General features: G+C 44.6%; 1 protein-coding gene across 1 annotated transcript in view; it reads right to left on the bottom strand.

The window, feature by feature from the left end:
- Positions 1-23861, bottom strand: part of PAX4 (paired box 4) — a 215832-nt gene that overhangs the window by 3452 nt on the left and 188519 nt on the right. The window contains exon 8 of the mRNA XM_069765445.1: positions 12330-12430. Within this exon, the coding sequence (XP_069621546.1) occupies positions 12330-12430 (101 nt within the window). The remainder of the gene's footprint in view (positions 1-12329; positions 12431-23861) is intronic.

Raw genomic sequence — 23861 nt, 5'->3', positions numbered from 1 at the left:
TATATACTCACCGTCCGTCGGCCCCTTGGATCCAGAACAGGCCTTTCACGCTCCTCGCGACGCTCCGGTGACCGCTCCATGCATTGCGATCTCGTGAGATGATGATGTAGCGGTCTCGCGAGACCGCTACGTCATCATCTTGCGAGACCGCAATGCACTCTTGGGACCGGAGCGCGCGGGGAGCATCGCTAAACGCTTCGGCTTGAACCGGGGGCCAACGGAAGGTGAGTATATAACTATTTTTTATTTTAATTCTTTTTTTTAACAGGGATATGATGCCCGCATTGCTATATACTACGTGGGCTGTGTTAGATACTGCGTGGGCTGTGCTACATACTACGTGGGCTGTTATATACTGAGTGGGCTGTGCTATATACTACGTGGGCTGTGCAATATACTACGTGGCTGTGCAATATACTACATGGCTGTGCAATATACTATGTGGGCTGTGCTATATACTACGTGGCTGTGTTATACACTACATGGGCTGTTATATGCTATGTGGGCTGTGCTATATACTACGTGGGCTGTGTTATAGTGTTATACACTACATGGGCTGTGTTATACACTACGTGGGCTGTGTTATACACTACGTGGGCTGTGTTATACACTATGTGGGCTGTGTTATATACTGCATGCGTGGGCTGTTATATACTACGTGAGCTGTGTTATATGTGCTATGTGGCCTGTTATACACTCCGTGGGCTGTGTTATATACTATGTGGCTGTGCTATATACTCCGTGGCCTGTGCTATATACTACGTGGCTGTGCAATATACTACGTGGCTGTGCTATCTACTATGTGGCTGTGCTATTTACTATGTGGGCTGTTATATACTACGTGGCTGTGCTATATACTATGTGGCCGGTCGTGAACAATCAGCGACAGGCGCAGTCCGGCCGCGAATTGGCGCAGGATTTGAACCATGCTTCGCTAATTGGTCACGGTTGGCCGAATCCTGTGTATTCAATGTATTATTCTAAAATCTTCATAAATAAACAACATACATATTCTAAAATACCCGATGTGTTAGAATCGGGCTACCTGTTGTGAATTCTGTGGCAGAGTTCACTCCTGTGGTCACAAGTGGTACTTCGGCTGATTCTCTCTGGGATCTTCCGTTTGTGGAGGAAAGTGGTACTGCACTTCTGAGTTTCCTCCCTCAGGTGATCTGGTGAGCTCGTTAGCTTCTTCTCTACTTAACTCCACCTGATGCTTTGATCTATGCTTCCTGTCAATGTTTCAGTGTGGGACTTGTTTTTTCCCTGGATCATTCCTGTGGCCTGCTGCTCTGCAAAGCTAAGTTTTGCTTATGTTATTTTGTTGCTATTTTTCTGTCCAGCTTGCTTAATTGTTTTTTCTCGCCTGCTGGAAGCTCTGAGACGCAGAGGGACCACCTCCGTACCGTTAGTCGGTGCGGAGGGTATTTTTGTCCCCTCTGCGTGGTTTTTCATAGGTTTTTGTGCTGACCGCAAAGTTATCTTCCCTATCCTCGTTCTGTTCAGCTAGTCGGGCCTCACTTTGCTAAATCTGTTTCATCTCTATGTTTGTGTTTTCATCTTACTCACAGTCATTATATGTGGGGGGCTGCCTTTTCCTTTGGGGAATTTCTCTGAGGCAAGGTAGGCTTATTTTTCTATCTTCAGGATTAGCTAGTTTCTCAGGCTGTGACGAGGCTCCTAGGTTCTGGTCAGGAGCGCTCCACGGCTACCTTTAGTTGTGGTTTGATAGGCTTAGGGATTGCGGTCTGCAGAGTTCCCACGTCTCAGAGCTCGTTCTATTATTTTGGGTTATTGTCAGTTCACTGTATGTGCTCTGACCTCCATGTCCATTGTGATTCTGATTTGCCTTTCATAACAGTACAGGAAGCCAAAAGTGCTAATGATTCTCAATAGAGGGAAAAAAGAAGTTCTGAGACCATTTTTTTTTCTTTGCACTGTGTTTTGTCTTTTTTTTCCCCTAGACATTTGGGTGGTTCAGGACACAGGTGTAGCAATGGACATTAAAGGTCTGTCTTCATGTGTGGATCAGCTCACGGCAAGAGTTCAAAATATTCAAGATTTTGTGGTCCAGAATTCTTTGCTTGAACCGAGAATTCCTATTCCAGATTTGTTTTTTGGAGATAGAACTAAATTTCTGAGTTTCAAAAATAATTGTAAACTATTTCTGACCTTGAAACCTCGCTCTTCTGGTGACCCAATTCAACAGGTTAGGATCGTCATTTCTTTTTTGCGCGGCGACCCTCAGGACTGGGCGTTTTCTCTTGCGTCAGGAGATCCTGCATTGAGTAATATCGATGCGTTTTTCCTGGCGCTTGGGATGCTGTACGATGAGCCTAATTCAGTGGATCAGGCAGAAAAAAATTTGCTGGCTCTTTGTCAGGCTCAGGATGAGATAGAGGTGTATTGTCAGAAATTTAGAAAGTGGTCAGTGCTCACTCAATGGAATGATTCTGCGCTGGAAGCAATATTCAGAAAGGGTCTCTCTGAAGCCCTTAAGGATGTCATGGTGGGATTTCCTATGCCTGCTGGTTTGAATGAGTCTATGTCTTTGGCCATTCAGATCGGTCGACGCTTGCGTGAGAGTAAACCTGTGCACCATTTGGCGGTATTACCTGAGCTTAAACCTGAACCTATGCAGTGTGATAGGACCTTGACCAGAGTTGAACGGCAAGAACATAGACGTCTGAATGGTCTGTGTTTCTACTGTGGTGATTCCATTCATGCTATCTCTGATTGTCCTAAGCGCACTAAGCGGTTTGCTAGGTCTGCCACCATTGGTACTGTACAGTCAAAATTTCTTCTGTCCGTTACCTTGATCTGCTCTTTGTCATCATATTCTGTCATGGCATTTGTGGATTCGGGCGCTGCCCTGAATTTGATGGACTTGGAATATGCTAAGCGTTGTGGGTTTTTCTTGGAGCCCTTGCAGTGTCCTATTCCATTGAGAGGAATTGATGCTACGCCTTTGGCCAAGAATAAGCCTCAATACTGGACCCAGCTGACCATGTGCATGGCTCCTGCACATCAGGAGGTTATTCGCTTTCTGGTGTTGCATAATCTGCATGATGTGGTCGTGTTGGGGTTGCCATGGCTACAAGCCCATAATCCAGTATTAGATTGGAAATCCATGTCGGTGTCCAGCTGGGGTTGTCAGGGGGTACATGGTGATGTTCCATTTCTGTCAATTTCGTCATCCACTCCTTCTGAGGTCCCAGAGTTCTTGTCTGATTACCGGGATGTATTTGATGAGCCCAAGTCCAATACCCTACCTCCGCATAGGGATTGTGATTGTGCTATCAATTTGATTCCTGGTAGTAAATTCCCAAAAGGTCGATTGTTTAATTTGTCCGTGCCTGAGCACACCGCTATGCGCAGTTATGTGAAAGAATCCCTGGAGAAGGGGCATATTTGCCCGTCATCGTCGCCATTAGGAGCAGGGTTCTTTTTTGTAGCCAAGAAGGATGGTTCGCTGAGACCTTGTATAGATTACCGCCTTCTTAATAAGATCACGGTTAAATTTCAGTACCCCTTGCCATTGTTATCTGATCTGTTTGCTCGGATTAAGGGGGCTAGTTGGTTCACAAAGATAGATCTTCGTGGTGCGTATAATCTGGTGCGAATTAAGCAAGGTGATGAATGGAAAACTGCATTTAATACGCCCGAGGGTCATTTTGAGTATCTCGTGATGCCGTTCGGACTTGCCAATGCTCCATCAGTGTTTCAGTCCTTTATGCATGACATCTTCCGAGAGTACCTGGATAAATTCCTGATTGTGTACTTGGATGACATTTTGATCTTCTCGGATGATTGGGAGTCTCATGTGAAGCAGGTCAGAACGGTTTTTCAGGTCCTGCGTGCTAATTCTTTGTTTGTGAAGGGATCAAAGTGTCTCTTTGGTGTGCAGAAGGTTTCATTTTTGGGGTTCATCTTTTCCACTTCTACTATCGAGATGGATCCTGTTAAGGTCCAAGCCATCCATGATTGGACTCAGCCGACATTTCTGAAAAGTCTGCAAAAGTTCCTGGGCTTTGCTAATTTTTATCGTCGCTTCATCTGCAATTTTTCTAGTATTGCTAAACCATTGACCGATTTGACCAAGAAGGGTGCTGATGTGGTCAATTGGTCTTCAGCTGCTGTGGAAGCTTTTCAAGAGTTGAAGCGTCGTTTTTCTTCTGCCCCTGTGTTGTGTCAACCAGATGTTTCTCTTCCGTTCCAGGTCGAGGTTGATGCTTCTAAGATTGGAGCAGGGGCTGTTTTGTCGCAGAGAGGTTCTGGTTGCTCAGTGATGAAACCATGCGCTTTCTTTTCCAGGAAGTTTTCGCCTGCTGAGCGTAATTATGATGTGGGCAACCGAGAGTTGCTGGCCATGAAGTGGGCATTCGAGGAGTGGCGTCATTGGCTTGAAGGAGCTAAGCATCGCGTGGTGGTATTGACTGATCATAAGAACTTGACTTATCTCGAGTCTGCCAAGCGCTTGAATCCTAGACAAGCTCGTTGGTCGTTGTTTTTTGCCCGTTTTGACTTTGTGATTTCGTACCTTCCGGGCTCTAAAAATGTGAAGGCGGATGCTCTGTCTAGGAGTTTTGTACCCGACTCTCCGGGTTTATCTGAGCCGGCGGGTATCCTCAAGGAAGGAGTAATTGTGTCTGCCATCTCCCCTGACCCTAGGCTTTGAGGTCTGCAGAGTTCCCACGTCTCAGAGCTCGTTCTATTATTTTGGGTTATTGTCAGTTCACTGTATGTGCTCTGACCTCCATGTCCATTGTGATTCTGATTTACCTTTCATAACAGCTACCATCTAGTATATATATCTATAATATAACGCTGGGAGCGTCACTCTGTCCGAAGCCTTTATAGACTGTGCAAGCGCCGGCGCAGTCTGGGTCTCACAGAGTGACGCTCCCGGGAGATCGCGGTATGCGTTAACACTGAACGCACACCGCGATCTCCAACAGAGAAGCAGGGACCGCCAGGAGGGTGAGTATCGGCTATATTCAGCTGTCCTCCGTTCCACCGCTGCGCACCGCCATCTTCCCAGTCCTTGGCCTGTGACCTTCAGTTCAGAGGGCGCGATGACGCGCTTAATGCGCGCCGGCGCCGCCCTCTGACTGACCAGTCACAGCCAGAGGACCGGGAAGATGGCGGCGCGCAGCGGTGGAATGGAGGACAGGTGAATATAGTAAGTGCTGGGGGGCCTGAGCTGGCGGCGATACCGGCACCTGACCCCCACAGCGCGCCGGTGTCCCCACCTGCTCAGGCCCCCCAGCACTCGGCGCCCAGCGATGATAGGTGAGTATGTTTTTTTTTTATATATTGCAGCAGCATACGGGGGCATATAGAATGGAGCATGTTAAGGGGGCCATCAACCATAATGGAGCAGTGTACGGGGGGCATATAGAATGGAGCATGTTAAGGGGGCCATCAACCATAATGGAGCAGTGTACGGGGGCATATAGAATGGAGCATGTTAAGGGGGCCATCAACCATAATGGAGCAGTGTACGGGGGCATATAGAATGGAGCATGTTAAGGGAGCCATAAACCATAATGGAGCAGTGTACGGGGGCATAGAGTATGGAGCATCTTATGAGGCCATAAACCATAATGGAGCAGTGTACGGGGGCATAGAGTATGGAGCATCTTATGGGGCCATAAACCATAATGGAGCAGTGTACGGGGGCATATAGTATGGAGCATCTTATGGGGGCCATAAACCTTTATGGAACAGCGTACGGGGCATACACTATGGAGCATCTTATGGGGGCCATAAACCATAATGGAGCAGTGTACGGGGGCATATACAATGGAGCATCTTATGGAGTCATAAACCATAATGGAGCAGTGTACGGGGGCATATACCATGGAGCATCTTATGGGGGCCATAAACCTTTATGGAACAGCGTACGGGGCATACACTATGGAGCATCTTATGTCTTATGGGGGCCATAAACCATAATGGAGCAGTGTACGGGGCATATACTATGGAGCATCTTATGGGGGCCATAAACCATAATGGAGCAGTGTACGGGGGCATATACAATGGAGCATCTTATGGAGTCATAAACCATAATGGAGCAGTGTACGGGGGCATATACCATGGAGCATCTTATGGGGGCCATAAACCTTTATGGAACAGCGTACGGGGCATACACTATGGAGCATCTTATGTCTTATGGGGGCCATAAACCATAATGGAGCAGTGTACGGGGCATATACTATGGAGCATCTTATGGGGGCCATAAACCATAATGGAGCAGTGTACGGGGGCATATACCATGGAGCATCTTATGGGGGCCATAAACCTTTATGGAACAGCGTACGGGGCATACACTATGGAGCATCTTATGTCTTATGGGGGCCATAAACCATAATGGAGCAGTGTACGGGGCATATACTATGGAGCATCTTATGGGGGCCATAAACCATAATGGAGCAGTGTACGGGGGCATATACAATGGAGCATCTTATGGAGTCATAAACCATAATGGAGCAGTGTACGGGGGCATATACCATGGAGCATCTTATGGGGGCCATAAACCTTTATGGAACAGCGTACGGGGCATACACTATGGAGCATCTTATGTCTTATGGGGGCCATAAACCATAATGGAGCAGTGTACGGGGCATATACTATGGAGCATCTTATGGGGGCCATAAACCATAATGGAGCAGTGTACGGGGGCATATACCATGGAGCATCTTATGGGGGCCATAAACCTTTATGGAACAGCGTACGGGGCATACACTGTGGAGCATCTTATGTCTTATGGGGGCCATAAACCATAATGGAGCAGTGTACGGGGCATATACTATGGAGCATCTTATGGGGGCCATAAACCATAATGGAGCAGTGTACGGGGGCATATACCATGGAGCATCTTATGGGGGCCATAAACCTTTATGGAACAGCGTACGGGGCATACACTGTGGAGCATCTTATGGGGGCCATAAACCTTTATGGAGCAGTGTACGGGGGCATATACTATGGAGCATCTTATGGGGGCCATCAACTTTTATGGAGCAGTGTACGGGGCATATACTATGGAGCATTTTATGGGGGCCATAAACCTTTATGGAGCAGCGTATGGGGCATATGGATGGGAGCAGCAAATTAAAGAACGGTGGCGCAGGATGGGAGCAGCACATGACAGAACGGGGGCGCAGGATGGGAGCAGCACATGACAGAATAGGGCAGCACATGACAGAACGGGGGTGCAGGATGGGAGCAGCACATGACAGAACGGGGGCGCAGGATGGGAGCAGCACATGACAGAACGGGGGCGCAGGATGGCAGCAACACATGACAGGATGGGGGCGCAGGATGGGAGCAGCAAATGACAGGATGGGGACGCAGGATGGGTGCAGCACATGACCGGATGGGGACGCAGGATGGGTGCAGCACATGACAGGATGGGGACGCAGGATGGGTGCAGCACATGACAGGATGGGGACGAAGGATGGGAGCAGCAAATGACAGGATGGGGACGCAGGATGGGTGCAGCACATGACAGGATGGGGACGCAGGATGGGTGCAGCACATGACAGGATCGGGACGCAGGATGGGTGCAGCACATGACAGGATGGGGACGCAGGATGGGAGCAGCACATGACAGGATGGGGACGAAGGATGGGAGCAGCAAATGACAGGATGGGGACGCAGGATGGGTGCAGCACATGACAGGATGGGGACGCAGGATGGGAGCAGCACATGACAGGATGGGGACGAAGGATGGGAGCAGCAAATGACAGGATGGGGACGCAGGATGGGTGCAGCACATGACAGGATGGGGACGCAGGATGGGAGCAGCACATGACAGGATGGGGACGAAGGATGGGAGCAGCAAATGACAGGATGGGGACGCAGGATGGGTGCAGCACATGACAGGATGGGGACGCAGGATGGGAGCAGCACATGACAGGATGGGGACGAAGGATGGGAGCAGCAAATGACAGGATGGGGACGCAGGATGGGTGCAGCACATGACAGGATGGGGACGCAGGATGGGTGCAGCACATGACAGGATGGGGACGAAGGATGGGAGCAGCAAATGACAGGATGGGGACGCAGGATGGGTGCAGCACATGACAGGATGGGGACGCAGGATGGGTGCAGCACATGACAGGATGAGAACGCAGGATGGGTGCAACACATGACAGGATGGGGACGCAGGATGGATGCAGCACATGACAGGATCGGGACGCAGGATGGGTGCAGCACATGACAGGATGGGGACGCAGGATGGGAGCAGCACATGACAGGATGGGGACGCAGGATGGGTGCAGCACATGACAGGATGGGGACGCAGGATGGGTGCAGCACATGACTGGATGGGGACGTAGGATGGGTGCAGCACATGACAGGATGGGGACGCAGGATGGGTGCAGCACATGACAGGATGGGGATGCAGGATGGGAGCAGCACATGACAGGATGGGGACGCAGGATGGATCAGCACATACCAGGATGGAGACCATATACCAATATAAATGCTCGCCACCCGGGCGTAGAACGGGTTCAATAGCTAGTATATCTATATATATCTATATCTATATATACAGTACAGACCAAAAGTTTGGACACACCTTCTCATTTAAAGATTGTTTTGTATTTTCATGACTATAAAAATTGTAAATTCACACTGAAGGCACCAAAACTATGAATTAACACATGTGGAATTATATACTTAACAAAAAAGTGTGAAAAAACTGAAAATATGTCTTATATTCTAGGTTCTTCAAAGTAGCCACCTTTTGCTTTGATGACTGCTTTACACACTCTTGGCATTCTCTTGATGAGCTTCAAGAGGTAGTCAATGTAAATGGTCTTCCAACAATCTTGAAGGAGTTCCCAGAGATGCTAAACACTTGTTGGCCCATTGCCTTCACTCTGCGGTCCAGCTCACCCCAAACCATCTCGATTGGGTTCAGGTCTGGTGATCATCTGGCATAGCATCCCATCACTCTCCTTCTTGGTCAAATAGCCCTTACACAGCCTGGAGGTGTGTTTGGGGTCATTGTCTGTTGAAAAATAAATGATGGTTCAACTAAATGCAAACTGGATGGAATAGCATGCTGCTGCAAGATGCTGTGGTAGCCATGCTGGTTCAGTATGCCTTCAATTTTGAATAAATCCCCAACAGTGTCACCAGCAAAGCACCCCCACACATCACACTTCCTCCTCCATGCTTCACGGTGGGAACCAGGCATGTAGAGTTCATCCGTTCACCTTTTCTTTGTCGCACAAATACACGGTGGTTGGAACCAAAGATCTCAAATTTGGACTCATCAGACCAAAGCACAGATTTCCACTGATCTAATGTCCACTCCTTGTGTTCTTTAGCCCAAACAAGTCTCTTCTGCTTGTTGCCTGTCCTTAGCAGTGATTTCCTAGCAGCTATTTTATCATGAAGGCCTGCTGCACAAAGTCTCCTCTTAACAGTTGTTGTAGAGATGTGTCTGCTGCCAGAACTCTGTGTGGCGCTGACCTGGTCTCTAATCTGAGCTGCTGTTAACCTGCGATTTCTGAGGCTGGTGACTCGGATAAACTTATCCTCAAAAGCAGAGGTGACTCTTGTTCTTCCTTTCCTGGGGCGGTCCTCATGTGAGCCAGTTTCTTTGTAGCGCTTGATGGTTTTTGCAACTGCACTTTGGGACACTTTCAAAGTTTTCCCAATTTTTCGGACTGACTGACCTTCATTTCTGAAAGTGATGATGGCCACTCATTTTTCTTTACTTAGCTGCAATTTTCTTGCCATAATACACATTCTAACAGTCTATTCAGTAGGACTATCAGATGTGTATCCACCAGACTTCTGCTCAACACAACTGATGGTCCCAACCCCATTTATAAGGGAAGAAATCACACTTATTAAACCTAACAGGGCACACCTGTGAAGTGAAAACCATTTCCGGTGACTACCTCTTGAAGCTCATCAAGAGAATGCCAAGAGTGTGCAAAGCAGTCATCAAAGTAAAAGGTGGCTACTTTGGAGAACCTAGAATATAAGACATATTTCAGTTGTTTCACACTTTTTTGTTAAGTATATAATTCCACATGTGTTAATTCATAGTTTTGAAGCCATCAGTGAGAATTTACAATTTTCATAGTCATAAAAATACAGAAAAATCTTTAAATGAGAAGGTGTGTCCAAACTTTTGGTCTGTACTGTATATATATATATATATATATATATATATATATATATCTTTGTGGATGCACATTAAAGGATCTTCTTCTTTACACCAAAATTCTTCTTGAGTGCCAAGTTTTTTTCTTATTCTGGACACTACGCTGTCAGACACAGCAAACCTTGCCACAGCTCGCATTGATGTGCCATCCTGGATCAACTGCACTACCTGAGCCACTTGTGTGGGTTGTAGAGTCCATCTCATGCTACCATGAGTGTGAAAGCACAACCAACATTTAAAAGTGACCAAAACATCAGCCAGAAAGCATTGGTACTGAGATGTGGTCTGTGGTCCCCTCCTGCAGAACCACTCCTTTATTGAGTGTATCTTGATAATTTCAATCCGTTGTCTATTTCATTTGCACAACAGCATGTGAAATTGATTGTCAAACAGTGCTGCTTCCTAAGTGGACAGTTTGATTTCACAGACGTTTGATTTACTTGGAGTTATATTCTGTTGTTTAAGTGTTCCCTTTATTTTTTTTGAGCAGTATATATGGCTTAAATCATGCAGCCACGGTCTGACAAATGTTGCCCATGGATCAGTCAGCATGTATCAGCTGTCAGGTTCCTTTTAAACTGGCCACATCATGGAATAGTAAATTATCAGTGATGTTTTGGACCTGACCTGGCCTAGTGAACTCTCACAATTCAGTGGACCCCCTGTCTGGCTGTCTTACTCACTCTATTTCCTGCTTAAGCTGATATGAAGTTAAAAAGGAAATTTACAGTTCACACTTAAGGAGTTATTCATACATAATCTCCTGCTCAATCTGACATCTATCAGAGAGTCATGACATATGTCCTTTTTATTGGAATAGGACCAGTGGATGGTACTCACTGAGCGTTGGATGTTTGCCTCTGCAACTCTCTCAGTACACCTACACCTCTCAGTTATACCTCTCCTTCCCTGATTATCAGTTGGTGCTTTTCTGTTTTTTATCATGTGAAAAATAGGTTAAAAAGTGGTTGAGAAGTTGCATGGTGGCAATGAACACTTATTCCGCAAAAAAACAGAACATTTATATAATACCATTGAAGGAAAAATTTTAAAAAATGATGGCTCTCAAAATTTAGAGATGGAAAAACAAATGATTGGACCAATTCTACGGAACAACAAGCTCTCACATGGCTATATCGACTGAAGAAAGAAAAAGCTATAACTTTTAGAGCAAGGTGAAGTTAAAATAATAATAAAAAATCGCTGTGTCTCCAAGGCCCAAAGTAAGGCTAAGTTCACATCAGCCGATTTTGCTGTATTTTTTTAATGCATTTTTTTTCTGCTAATTTTCAGTTGCTTTTTACAGTACCTGTGTCTGTGAGATTTCAGAAATCTCGTGCACACACATTTTTGTCATCAGTATTTTGTGCTTTGCATGTTTGTTTGGATAATAGAGCATGTCACTTCTTTCAACGTTTTTTCACCATTTTTCACCCATTGAAAGCAATGAGTGATGAAAAAAATGTTGAAAAAAAGCAAGTATAGCAGTATATGAATCCTATTTATTTTTGTGATTTTTCCAGGTTCACCATCTTGTCTTGGTCACCTGAGATGTCTGTTTGAATTAGTACAGTTTAATTAAATCAGTGATGCGTACAAAGGAAACATTGGCCAACAAAGGTGTGAGATTGAACAATGCCTGTGGCTGACCGAGGTGTGAGATTGTGTGAGCAACTCAATGGCTGAGCAAAGTTGAAAGTTAAACAGTATCCTACAAACTCAATGCATTGCCAGGGTCTTAGGTAAATTATTCCAGTCCACTTCACCTCCCTCGGCTGTTACATTTGTATGTGTATTTTTTCATGAACATATGTCTTGTATTGGTGACCTGTGTTCATGCTTCTGTGGTGGAAGCAAAGCTGAACTTTGGGATCCTGAAAAACGCATTAAAAACCGCACAAAAAAACACATCAATAACCCCACCAAATTGCATACTTGTGGTCATATGACCACCCGATCCAGTCATAGGAGAATCTTCTCTACGCGCAAAGTGCGAGATGTGAGAATTCACAAGTCTGCAGTCACATGGTGACTGCAGGCTATTACTTTTAGACTGGACAACCCCTATAAGATGCATTATATTAATTAGCTAGGAAAATGATCACTGTTTTGGATTTATAAATTATGCCATTGATATTACCTGTGGTGAAAGGTAGCTATTCAGCATTGATGAGTGAAGAGTGGTAATTCCATGTGTTATACCTCCAAATTGTGGCATCATTAATAAAGTTTTCCTTGAACCTATAAAAGTAAATTTAAAAACTGCTAAAGCTAATATTTGTTACCCTGCTCACCAGCAAAGTACCAGCATAGTATTAATGTTTCTGTCTGTGTGGAAAAACGCCTTTGTGCACTAGCACTTTTTTTTTTTAATTATTGTATGGCTCTTTCCCTGTGTGGTCTGTCGCGCATATACCCAGCACATTGAGCAAAAACACACTGATTGGAATGGAAGTGTACATTAAATTCACATTTCCTATGGTTGCAGTTCATTTGCTATCAGTAGTATACAAGTGCTATTACGATGCAGCATTAGAGCTAGTGCAATGTTCCCAGGGAGCCCCTCAATTGATACAAAAAAAATGCTTGGTCCAGAAGTTAAATGGAAATTATATTTAAATATAATAACGCGCAGAACAAATGTTAACAAATAATGAGTATTTAATAACGGTTTTAACTAGTTTTCTAGGTATAATCTTTTAGGGATGCAGCTATTTTTGGTCTTGAGGACCCAGCTATTTGTTTTTTTTTGTTTGTTTTTTTAAATTACTTTGCTCCATGTGCCATAGCTGTAGTGAGAAGGTCACTGGTAAAGTACTGGAGGGGAGATATGTGTCACTGAGAACTTTAGCTTCAGTGATATGTACCGGGAAAAATGTTTCAGCACCCTATGTGCTGAAAGGGGTTAATTGGCCATATTAAGGCCTGGGTTTATATGAACAGCTGAAGAGTGGGTGGAAGGCTGTTCAACATATCTCCACCCCCATGTTGTTGTCCAGAAGGTAAATATGGAGCCTTTGGACTAATTTAGTGTTCAGTGTGTCTGGAGATAAGAGCTCCAGAGTTGTGTTCGTGTTAAAGAAAACTGAACCTTGTTTTGTTCCCCCTAAGCGGGCCGATCCCTGCAGCCACACAGACTGTACTGCATGTTATTTTAGTTTTTCCCGTTATGTAAGAAGGGCCGTGTTTGTTTTTCTTAATTTCGGATTGGTTTATGCAGTATGTTTTTAATAAACCAGTTGAAAACTTTAAAGGAAAGTGTTCCTGGCACTACCTTTTTAAGAAGCCAAGTAAGTCGATCTACCACACTGTGTAATTTAATAGTATTTTTAATTGAATTGTTTTCAGTTTGGGGTGTATATAATGTGTTGAAAAACATTTCGGGTGTGGGTTGGAAAAAACTGCCATTATTCATTTTTTTCAGGGCTTATTTTCTGGATACTTTTTACAGTGTTTACCATGCAGGTTACATGCTAACTTTATTCAAGGGGTCATTATGATGATACCAAACTTATCATATTTTTTTTTATTCTTTTGTGCAATAAAATCACTTTTTTATCTTACTATGGAGAAGTTCTAGGCAGTTGAGGTAAGAATGCTTTAAAAACAAGAAGTGTGAATAGTTTATTTTTATCAATTAAAAAATGCAATGTCTTTGAACAAAAAAGAAATCAATATTTAATGTGACCAGCCTTTGCCTTCAAAACGGCATTAAAGCAGCAAAGGTACACTTGCACCCAGTTTTTAAATGAACTCAGCAAGGAGGTTGTTCCAAACATCTTGGCGGTCTAATAACAGATCTTTTGTGGATGTAGACTTACGGACATACGTCAATGGATGTAGACTTCCACAAATCATCCTTTAATCGATAATATTGAGATGAGGGCCATATCATCACTTCCAGGACTCCTTGTTTTTCTCTAACCCCTTAGTGACATATAGTGACATAGCCAATTTGGTACTTAATGACCGAGCCAACTTTTACAATTCTGACCACTGTCTCTTTATGAGGTTATAAATCTGGAACGCTTTAACAGATCCCGCTGATTCAGAGATTGTTTTTTTCGGGACATATTGTACTTCATATTAGTGGTAACATTTCTTCGATATTACTTGCGATTATTTATGAAAAAAATGGAAATATGGCGAAAATTTTTAAAATTTTGCAATTTTCAAAGTTTGTATTTTTATGCCCTTAAATCAGAGAGATATGTCACACAAAATAGTTAATAAATAACATTTCCCACATGTCTACTTTACATCAGCACAATTTTGGAAACAAAATTTTTTTATTAGGGAGTTATAAGGGTTAAAAGTTGACCAGCAATTTCTCATTTTTACAACACCATTTTTTTTAGGGACCACATCACATTTGAAGTCATTTTGAGGGGTCTATATGATAGAAAATAACGTGTGACACCATTCACATTCAAGAAGTTTATTAACCCTTTGCATGCTTCACAGGAACTGAAAAAACGTGGAAGGAAATAATGAACATTTAACTTTCTTTTGCAAACATTTTAATTCAGAACCATTTTTTTTATTTTCACAAGTGTAAAAACCGAAATTTAACCATAAATTTTGTTGTGCAATTTCTCATGAATACGCCGATGCCCCATATATGGGGGTTAACCACTGTTTGGGCGCACCGCAGAGCTTGGAAGTGAAGGAGCACCGTTTGACTTTTTCAATGCAGAATTGGCTGGAATTGAGATTGGATGCCATGTCACGTTTAGAGAGCCCCTGATGTGCCTAAACAGTAGAAACCCCCCACAAGTGACACCATTTTGGAAACTAGACCCCTTAAGGAACTTATCTAGATGTATGGTGAGCACTTTGAACCCCCAAGTGCTTCACAGAAGTTTATAACGTAAAGCCGTGAAAATAAAAAATAGCATTTGTTTACACAAAAATGATCTTTTCGCCCACAAATTCTTATTTTCACAAGGGTAACAGGAGAAATTAGACCACAAAAGTTGTTGTGCAATTTCTCCTGAGTACGTCGATACCCCATATGTGGGGGTAAACCACTGTTTGGGCGCACCGCAGAGCTTGGAAGAGAAGGAGTGCCGTTTTACTATTTCAATGTAGAAATGGCTGGAATTCAGATCGGACGTCTTGTCGCGTTTGGAGAGCCCCTGATGTGCCTAAACAGTAGAAACCCCCCACAAGTGACCCCATTTTGGAAACTAGACACCCCATGGAACTTATCTAGATATGTGGTGAGCACTTTAAACCCCCAAGTGCTTCACGGAAGTTTACAACGCAGAGTCGTGAAAATAAAAAAAATTTTTTTTCCACAAAAAGCCCCCAAGCTTTTATTTTCACAAGGGTAACAAGAGAAATTGGACCCCAAAAGTTGTTGTCCAATTTGTCCTGAGTATGCTGGTACCCCATATGTGGGGGTAAACCATTGTTTGGACACACTGCAGAGCTCAGAACGGAGGGAGCACCATTTGACTTTTTGAGCGCAAAATTGGCTGTCGTGTTTGGAGACCCCCTGATGTACCTAAACAGTGGAAACCCCCAATTCTAACTCCAACCCTAACCCCAACACACCCCTAACCCTAATCCCAACGCGATCCATAATCCTAATCACAATTCTAATGATAATCACAACCCTAACCCCAAAACAACCCTAATCTCAACCCTAACCATAACCCTAATCAAAACCCTAAATTCAACACACCCCTAATCCTAATCTCAACTCTAACCTCAAACCTAACCCTAATCCACCCCTAACCCTAATCCCAAACCTAACCTGAATCCCAAACGTAACCCTAATGCCAACCCTAACCCTAATACCAACCCTAATCCAAACCCTAACCCTAATCCCAACTCTAACCCTAACTTTAGCCGCAACCCCAGCCCTAACTTTAGCCCCAACCCTAACCCTAGCCCTAACCCTAACTTTATCCCCAACCATAACCCTAGCCCTAACCCTAACTTTAGCCCCAACCATAAACCTAGCCCTAACCCTAACTTTAGCCCTAACTCTAACCCTAAATTTAGCCCCAACTCTAACCCTAACCCTAAATTTAGCCCTAACCCTAACCCTAGCCCTAAGTTTAGCCCCAACCCTAACCCTAAGGCTACTTTCACACTTGCATCGTGTGGCATCCGTCGCAATCCATCGTTTTGGACAAAAAACGTATCCTGCAAATGTGCCCGCAGGATGCCTTTTTTGCCCATAGACTTGTATTGCCGACGGATGGCCACACGTCGCGTCCGTCATGCACTCGATCCGTTGTGTTTGGCGGACCGTCGTCACAAAAAACATTCAATGTTACCTTTTTCTTGTACGTCGCGTCCTCCATTTCCGACCGCGCATGCGTGGCCGTAACTCTGCCCCCTCCTCCCCAGGACATAGACTGGGCAGCGGATGCATTGAAAAACTGCATCCGCTGCCCACGTTGTGCACAATTTTCACAACGTGCGTCGGTACGTCGGGCCGACGCATTGCGACGGCCCCGTACTGACGCAAGTGTGAAAGAAGTCTAACCCTAAATTTAGCACCAACTCTAACCCTAATCCTAAATTTAGCCCCAACCCTAACCCTAATTTTAGCCCCAACTCCTCTAGCTGCCGGCCGGCAGATCATGGCGGGCGCACTGCCCATGCGCCCGCCATTTCCCGATGAAGAAGCCGGCGGGCAGGAGGGGACGCAAGAGGATCCAGGGACACCGGTAAGTATAACAGGGTCCCCGAATCCCCCTATTTCTCTGTCCTCTGATGTGCGATCACATCAGAGGACAGAGAATGACAGATCGCTTTTTTTTTTGCGACAGCCGGTAAACAGTTAATTACCGGCGATTGCAAAACAGGGGTCATAAAAACCGATCCCAATCATGTTCTTTGGGGTCTCGGCTACCCCTGGCAGCCGAGACTCCAAAGATCTTCTGGGTGCCGCCATTTTTTTTCTGGAAAAAGGTGGTGGCGCCCATTGGGAGCCACGAGGAGCACCGGGGGAGACAGGTGAGTATCGGGGGGCTATCGGGGACCCCATTTCTCTGTCCTCTGATGTATGATCACATTGGAGGACAGAGAAATTGAATGGGAAATCGCGTTTTATTTTTTTTGCGACCGCCGGTAAATGGTTAATTACCGGCGATCGCAACCCGGGGGTCGGTAAAAAACCCCCGTATCATGTTCTCTGGGGTCTCGGCTACCCCCGGCAACCAAGACCCCACAGAAAATCCAACCCTGGGGGGCGCTATTCACTTTTTCCACAGCACCGTTAATTAACGGCGCTGTGGTTTAAGTACCCTTGGCTGCCGCCGTTAAAAGGCGTATCAGCGGTCGTTAAGGGGTTAAGCTGTTTTTCTTTAACTTGATTATATATTTGGGGTCATTGTTTTGCTGCAGGATACATTTGTGGCCAGATGCTTACCTGAATAGTACTGCATAAATGATAAGTATCTGCTGTATTTCTCAGCATTGAGACCCCATTAATCAAATAAAACCAAATCCCCAACTCAATTTGCTGGAATACATCCCTAAACTTGCAAGGAACCTCCACTATACTTCTCTGCTGCTGCAGACATTCATTATTGTACCACTCTCTAGTCCTTCAGAGAACAAACTACCTTCTGTTACAGCCAAATATTTAAAATTTGGATTCATTGGTCTAGAACATGTGCTAACCTTGTTCCTATGTTTTTATGAATAGTTGAGTCAATTGGTCTTGTTTCCATGTTGCATTTGAACTCATTGGTCCAGAATATGAATTCTCAAGTACATATGTTTTCATGAATAATTGAAACACTAGGCTTTGTTTCAATATTGAAAGGCATGGGTTTGGCCAAATATTTCCATGAAAACCCCTTCTGGCCAGACGTATCCAAATAATAGATGGGTGTAGCTGTGCCACACTGGTTGCTGCCAGTTCTGAGCTGATATCACTCCTGGACATTTCCCAATTCCAAATGGAAGTAAGTGTGATGTATCCTTCACTTGCTGCACTAAGTTTCCTTCACTGATTACTGCATATATGGACCTCAACATTGCCCATTTTCTTCTTTCATCAATGCTGAGAAATACAGGCTTATCCATCTTGCAGTACCTCTAGAGCGACATCTAACTGGGTCTAAATGGCAGCTGTGAGGGCCATTGTTAGGCCATGGCTGCCATGACAATGTATCCACAACCCCACAATCGGCAGACAGTGGGAGCTTTCTCCCTTTATCCAACCAATTAGATGATGTGGTTGTTATTAGCTATGGCTTCTTTGGGATTAATCTTTAAGAATCTATATGTTCACTAATTTTGTCAGTTCCAGCAGGAGCATAATATGTATACCAGCTAGGCTCCTATACCGGATTGCGCAGGTACAGAGGCAGTACTCACTTGATCAGATGACGGATATACATTCAAGGCCGAAAGTGTTGGCAACCTTGAAATTGTTCCAGAAAATGAAGTTCTTTTCCCAGAAAATTATTGAAATTACACATTTTGTTATACACATGTTTATTTATTTTTTGCTTATTGGAACAGCACAAAAAAACTGAGGAAAAAAGTAAATTAGACATAATTTCACACTAAACCCCCAAAATGGACCGGCAAAAATTGTTGTCACTTTTCCAAAATTGTGGGTAAAATACTTTGCTTCAAGCATGTGATGCTCATTCAAATTCACCTGTGACACGAACCAGGTGTGGGCAATAAGAAAAACACACCTGAAACCAGATAAAAATGTGAGAAGCTGACACAATCTTTGCATTGTGTGTCTGTGTGTTCGACACTAAACATGGAGAACAGTAAGAGGAGAAGAGAACTGTCTGAGAACTTAAGAAGCAAATTTGTTGAAAAATATCAACATTCTCAAGGTTACAAGTCCATCTTCAGAGATCTTGATGTTCCTTTATCCACAGGGCTCAACATAATCAAGAAGTTTATAACCCATGGCACTGTAGCTAATATCCCTGAAACATGGTTAGCAGAGAAAAATTGATGAAAGGATGCAGTGCATGATAGTCCAGATGGTGGATAAGCAGCCCCAATTAAGTTCCAAAGAAATTCAAGTTGTCCTGCAGGCTCAGGGTGCATGCGCGCGGGTTTGCGTGTGCAACAGATTTTAAGTGCAACAGTTTAAAGTGCTTGGCAGTTAGAGAATGGCATTGAAGCTGATATTCCTCTTTTCTCTTCTTCACATAGGTATTTTATCCATCCATCCATTTGTGTGCTGACTGCAAGTGTGAACTGAACCATATTTAGCAAGCTTTGCACATGGTATTTTATCCATCCATTTGGGTGCTGACTGCACGTGTGAACTGAACCATATTTAGCAAGCTTTGCACATGGTATTTTATCCATCCATCCATTTGTGTGCTGACTGCAAGTGTGAACTGAACCATATTTAGCAAGCTTTGCACATGGTATTTTATCCATCCATCCATTTGTGTGCTGACTGCAAGTGTGAACTGAACCATATTTAGCAAGCTTTGCACATGGTATTTTATCCATCACTCCTGTGTTGTTGTTTTTTCTGTTTTTGGTTTATGATTTAAAGTTTTCAAAGCATTTTTTTTTCCTTTTGTCCCACTGCTTTATGGCCTTGTTCAGCATTGTTTACCCTCCATAGTAATGCCTGCTCTGGCCTTATGCTAATTGGTTAATTGCTGATTGTGACCATTTGGTTCCTGATGCTAGCAGTCACTCCATTACATATATATTTAGTCTGGCTGGGATAGCACGCGCGTGGGTTCGCGTGTGCAACAGATTTTAAGTGCAACAGTTTAAAGTGCTTGGCAGTTAGAGAATGGCAGTTGGACATGGCAGGAGACAGGTAAGGTGCATAAGTTTTTTTCAAACAATCATGCTTCTTGGTCAGTCATACTACATTATGCATTGATCATATCAATCTGCTTCTTATCTGTTTTTACTTCTGCTTTCTCACAACTCGCCCGCCTTTAACACATTCTGGGAACTCTCTCTATATCCACCCCTCCCTTCTCCCCTCTCCCATGTATAACTCTGAGGCTCTACTGACATTTCTTACCCACTCCAAACCAGCCACTACCACCATGCAGCACTCAAAATGTTCATACAAATCATCCCACCACCTGCTCTTTCTGTTTTTTCTCCTTATACTAGTTGCAGGTGACATCTCCCCCAACCTTGGGCCTCCCTCCACCAGCATACATTACTCTCCTCCAGCTACATATAGAAACCCTGCTAATCTTATTAACATTCAGTGCATGCCTTCTCATATCGCTTTCCACTGTGCTCTCTGGAATGCACGATCTGTGTGTAACAAAGTAACTTACATTCACGATCTTTTACTCTCTAATTCCCTTAACCTTCTGGCTATTCCAGAAACCTGGATCCAGCATTCACAATGTGCTTTCACGGTCATCCCCCGGTTCCCTCACTCACATTTCCTTCCTTTGAAGTCCACACCGTCAGACTCTATAAGCCCTTCTCCTTGCCCTCCAAGCTCCTCCTGCCAGTTTCTAGACCACTTTGCCACCTGGCTTACTCACTTTCCATCCTGTGACATCCCCGCCCTCATCAAGGGAGACTTTAACATCCCCATCAATGATCCCCTCTCCCAATCTGCCTCTCATCTTCTTTCTCTAACTTCTTCATTCGGCCTCTCACAGTTTACTAATTCTCCTACGCATGAGGACGGGAATTCTCTGGACCTGGTTTTCTCCTGTCCCGGCTCGCTGCATGACTTTACTAACTCCCCTCTCCCACTCTCGGACCACAACCTTCTTTCCTTCTCTGTCAAGAATTGTCTCCTCCCACGGGACACCCTCACTTACCACACTTATCGGAATACATGTACCATTAATACCCAGCAGCTTGAGGACAATCTCCACACATCTCTAGCCCCCATCTCCTCCCTCTCCTGTCCAGACTTAGCATTGTCACACTTCAATAATACACTGAAGAATGCCCTAGATGAAGCAGCACCTTCTACACGCAGAACGACCCGACACAGACAACGGCAGCCCTGGCACACTATGCAAACACGCTTTCTTCAGCATTGCTCAAGGTGTGCAGAGCGGCAGTGGAGAAAATCTCTCTTAGCAGAAGACTTCATTCACTATAAGTTCATGCTCAAAACCTATATCTCTGCCCTTTATCTGGCCAAACAATCCTACTTAACCACCCTCATCACCTCACTATCCAACAACCCAAAACGACTTTTTGAAACCTTAAACTCCCTCCTGAAACCTAAAGTACAGGCCCCCATCACCAACCTCAGCGGTGAGGATCTGGCCACTTATTTCTTAGAAAAAATCAACCACATCCATCAGAATATCTCAGCGCAATCTCCTCAGTGCCTGGATCCCCTTCCCTGCCACACCTCAAGCTCACTAGACATCTTTGAGCCTGTTTCAGAAGAAGAAGTTTCCAAGCTCCTCGCTTCTGCTCGGCCTACAACCTGCAACAGTGACCCCATTCCTTCACATATCCTGCAGTCTCTCTCACCAGTGGTCACCACTCAGCCAACTAAAATATTTAACCTCTCTCTTTCTTCAGGTATCTTTCCCTCCTCATTTAAACATGCCATCATTCATAACCCCTTTACTCAAAAAGCCATCCCTGGACCAGAACTGCACTGTAACTACAGACCTGGCTCTAACCTTTCCTTCATCTCTAAACTCCTGGAACGCTTGGTCCACTCCCGTCTAATCCGCTATCTCTCGGATAACTCTCTTCTTGACCCCTTACAATCTGGTTTCCGCTCTTTACACTCCACTGAAACTGCCCTCACTAAAATCTCTAATGATCTAATAACAGCTAAATCCAAAGGTCATTGCTCTCTGCTGATTCTCCTGGATCTCTCTGCCGCATTTGACACTGTGGATCACCAGCTCCTTCTCACCATGCTCTGCTCTATAGGCCTCAAGGACACAGCCCTCTCCTGGTTCTCCTCCTACCTCTCTGACCGCTCCTTCACTGTATCTTTTGCCAGCTCCTCTTCCTCTCCTCGTCCCCTTACTATCAGGGTTCCGCAAGGCTCAGTCCTAGGCACCTTCCTCTTCTCTCTTTACACGGCCCCTATTGGACAAACAATCAGCAGATTTGGGTTCCAGTATCATCTCTATGCTGATGACACCCAATTATACACTTATTGCCCCGACATCACCCCTACCCTAATTCAAAATACCAAGGATTGTCTGTCTGCTGTCTCTAACATCATGTCCTCCCTCTACCTGAAACTAAATCTCTCCAAAACGGAACTTCTTGTGTTTCTCCCTTCTACTAACCTCACTCTACCCAACATCGAAATTACCCTGGAGGGTTCAACCATAACTCCCAAGCAGCATGCCCGCTGTCTTGGGGTCATATTCGACACAGAATCTTTCCTTTACTCCCTATATCCGATCACTCACTCACTCTTGTCACCTGCATCTTAAAAACATCTCCAGAATCCAACCTTTTCTCACCGTTGAAACTGCTAAGACTCTTACTGTCGCTCTTATTCATTCCCGTCTGGACTACTGCAACTCTCTTCTGATCGGTCTCCCTCTTTCCAAACTTTCTCCTCTCCAATCCATCTTGAATGCTGCAGCCAGAGTCATATTTCTGTCCAGCCGCTTCACCGATGCCTCCATCTTGTGCCAGTCATTACACTGGCTACCCATTCTCTACAGGGTCCAGTATAAACTCATCTCTCTCACCCACAAAGCTCTCCACAGTACTGCACCGCCTTATATCTCCTCTCTCATCTTTGTCTATTGCCCTACACGTGCCCTCCGTTCTACAAATGACCTAAGACTAACATCCCCTGTAATCCGAACCTCACACCTCCGTCTCCAAGACTTTTCTCATGCTGCGCCACCTCTCTGGAATGCACTTCCCCAGATGATCAGACTGATACCTAGCCCCGACCTATTCAAGCGCGCTTTGAAAACCCATCTCTTCAAACAAGCCTACCACATCAACTACTCAGTAAACTAACTTTGCCCTGTTCCCTCCTTCCAAATATCACTCTGAATCTGCACTTTACTATTCATCTGTCTCCACACCCTCCCTACACATGATAACAGCACTTGATACTTGACTATTGCCCTTAAACACACGGGCTGATGACCGGATCATGCAGCTTTATATGAAAATCCCTATTTATTATAATTGCCAGATCTGAAATAACAATCACTTTTCACCTATTGTGTCCCCCCATTTCCTTGTAGATTGTAAGCTTGCGAGCAGGGACCTCACTCCTAATGTCACTGTTTAAATTGTCTTAACTCGTACCGAATTTATTGTTTGTACATGTCCCCGCTTAATTGTAAAGTGCTGCGGAATATGTTGGCGCTATATAAATAAAAATTATTTTAAATTATTATCAGTGTCAGCACATGCAATCTGATGACATTTGATTGAAATTAAGTGCTATGGAAGGAGACCCAGGAGGAACTCACTGATGACAGAGAGATGTAAAAAGCTAGACTGCTGGTTTGCCAAAATGTATGCGAGTAAGCCAAAATCCTTCTAGAAGAGCAGCTTTTTGGTAAAGCACATTATTCCACTGTTTACTGAAAAAGGAACACACTAGCTACAGTCAAACATGGTGGAGATTCAAAGATGTTTTGGGGTTGTTTTGCTGCCTCTGGGACTGGATGCCTTGACTGTGTGCAAGGTATCATGAAATCTGTAGATCACCTAATGATTTTGGTTGACAATATTGTGTCCCGTGTCAGAAACCTGGGTTTGA

The sequence above is a fragment of the Ranitomeya imitator genome, chromosome 4 (assembly GCF_032444005.1).
Source record: "Ranitomeya imitator isolate aRanImi1 chromosome 4, aRanImi1.pri, whole genome shotgun sequence".
Lineage (NCBI taxonomy): Eukaryota > Metazoa > Chordata > Amphibia > Anura > Dendrobatidae > Ranitomeya > Ranitomeya imitator.
The sequence above is the reverse complement of the archived record's forward strand: the minus strand, read 5'-3'. Positions and strand labels throughout refer to the sequence as shown.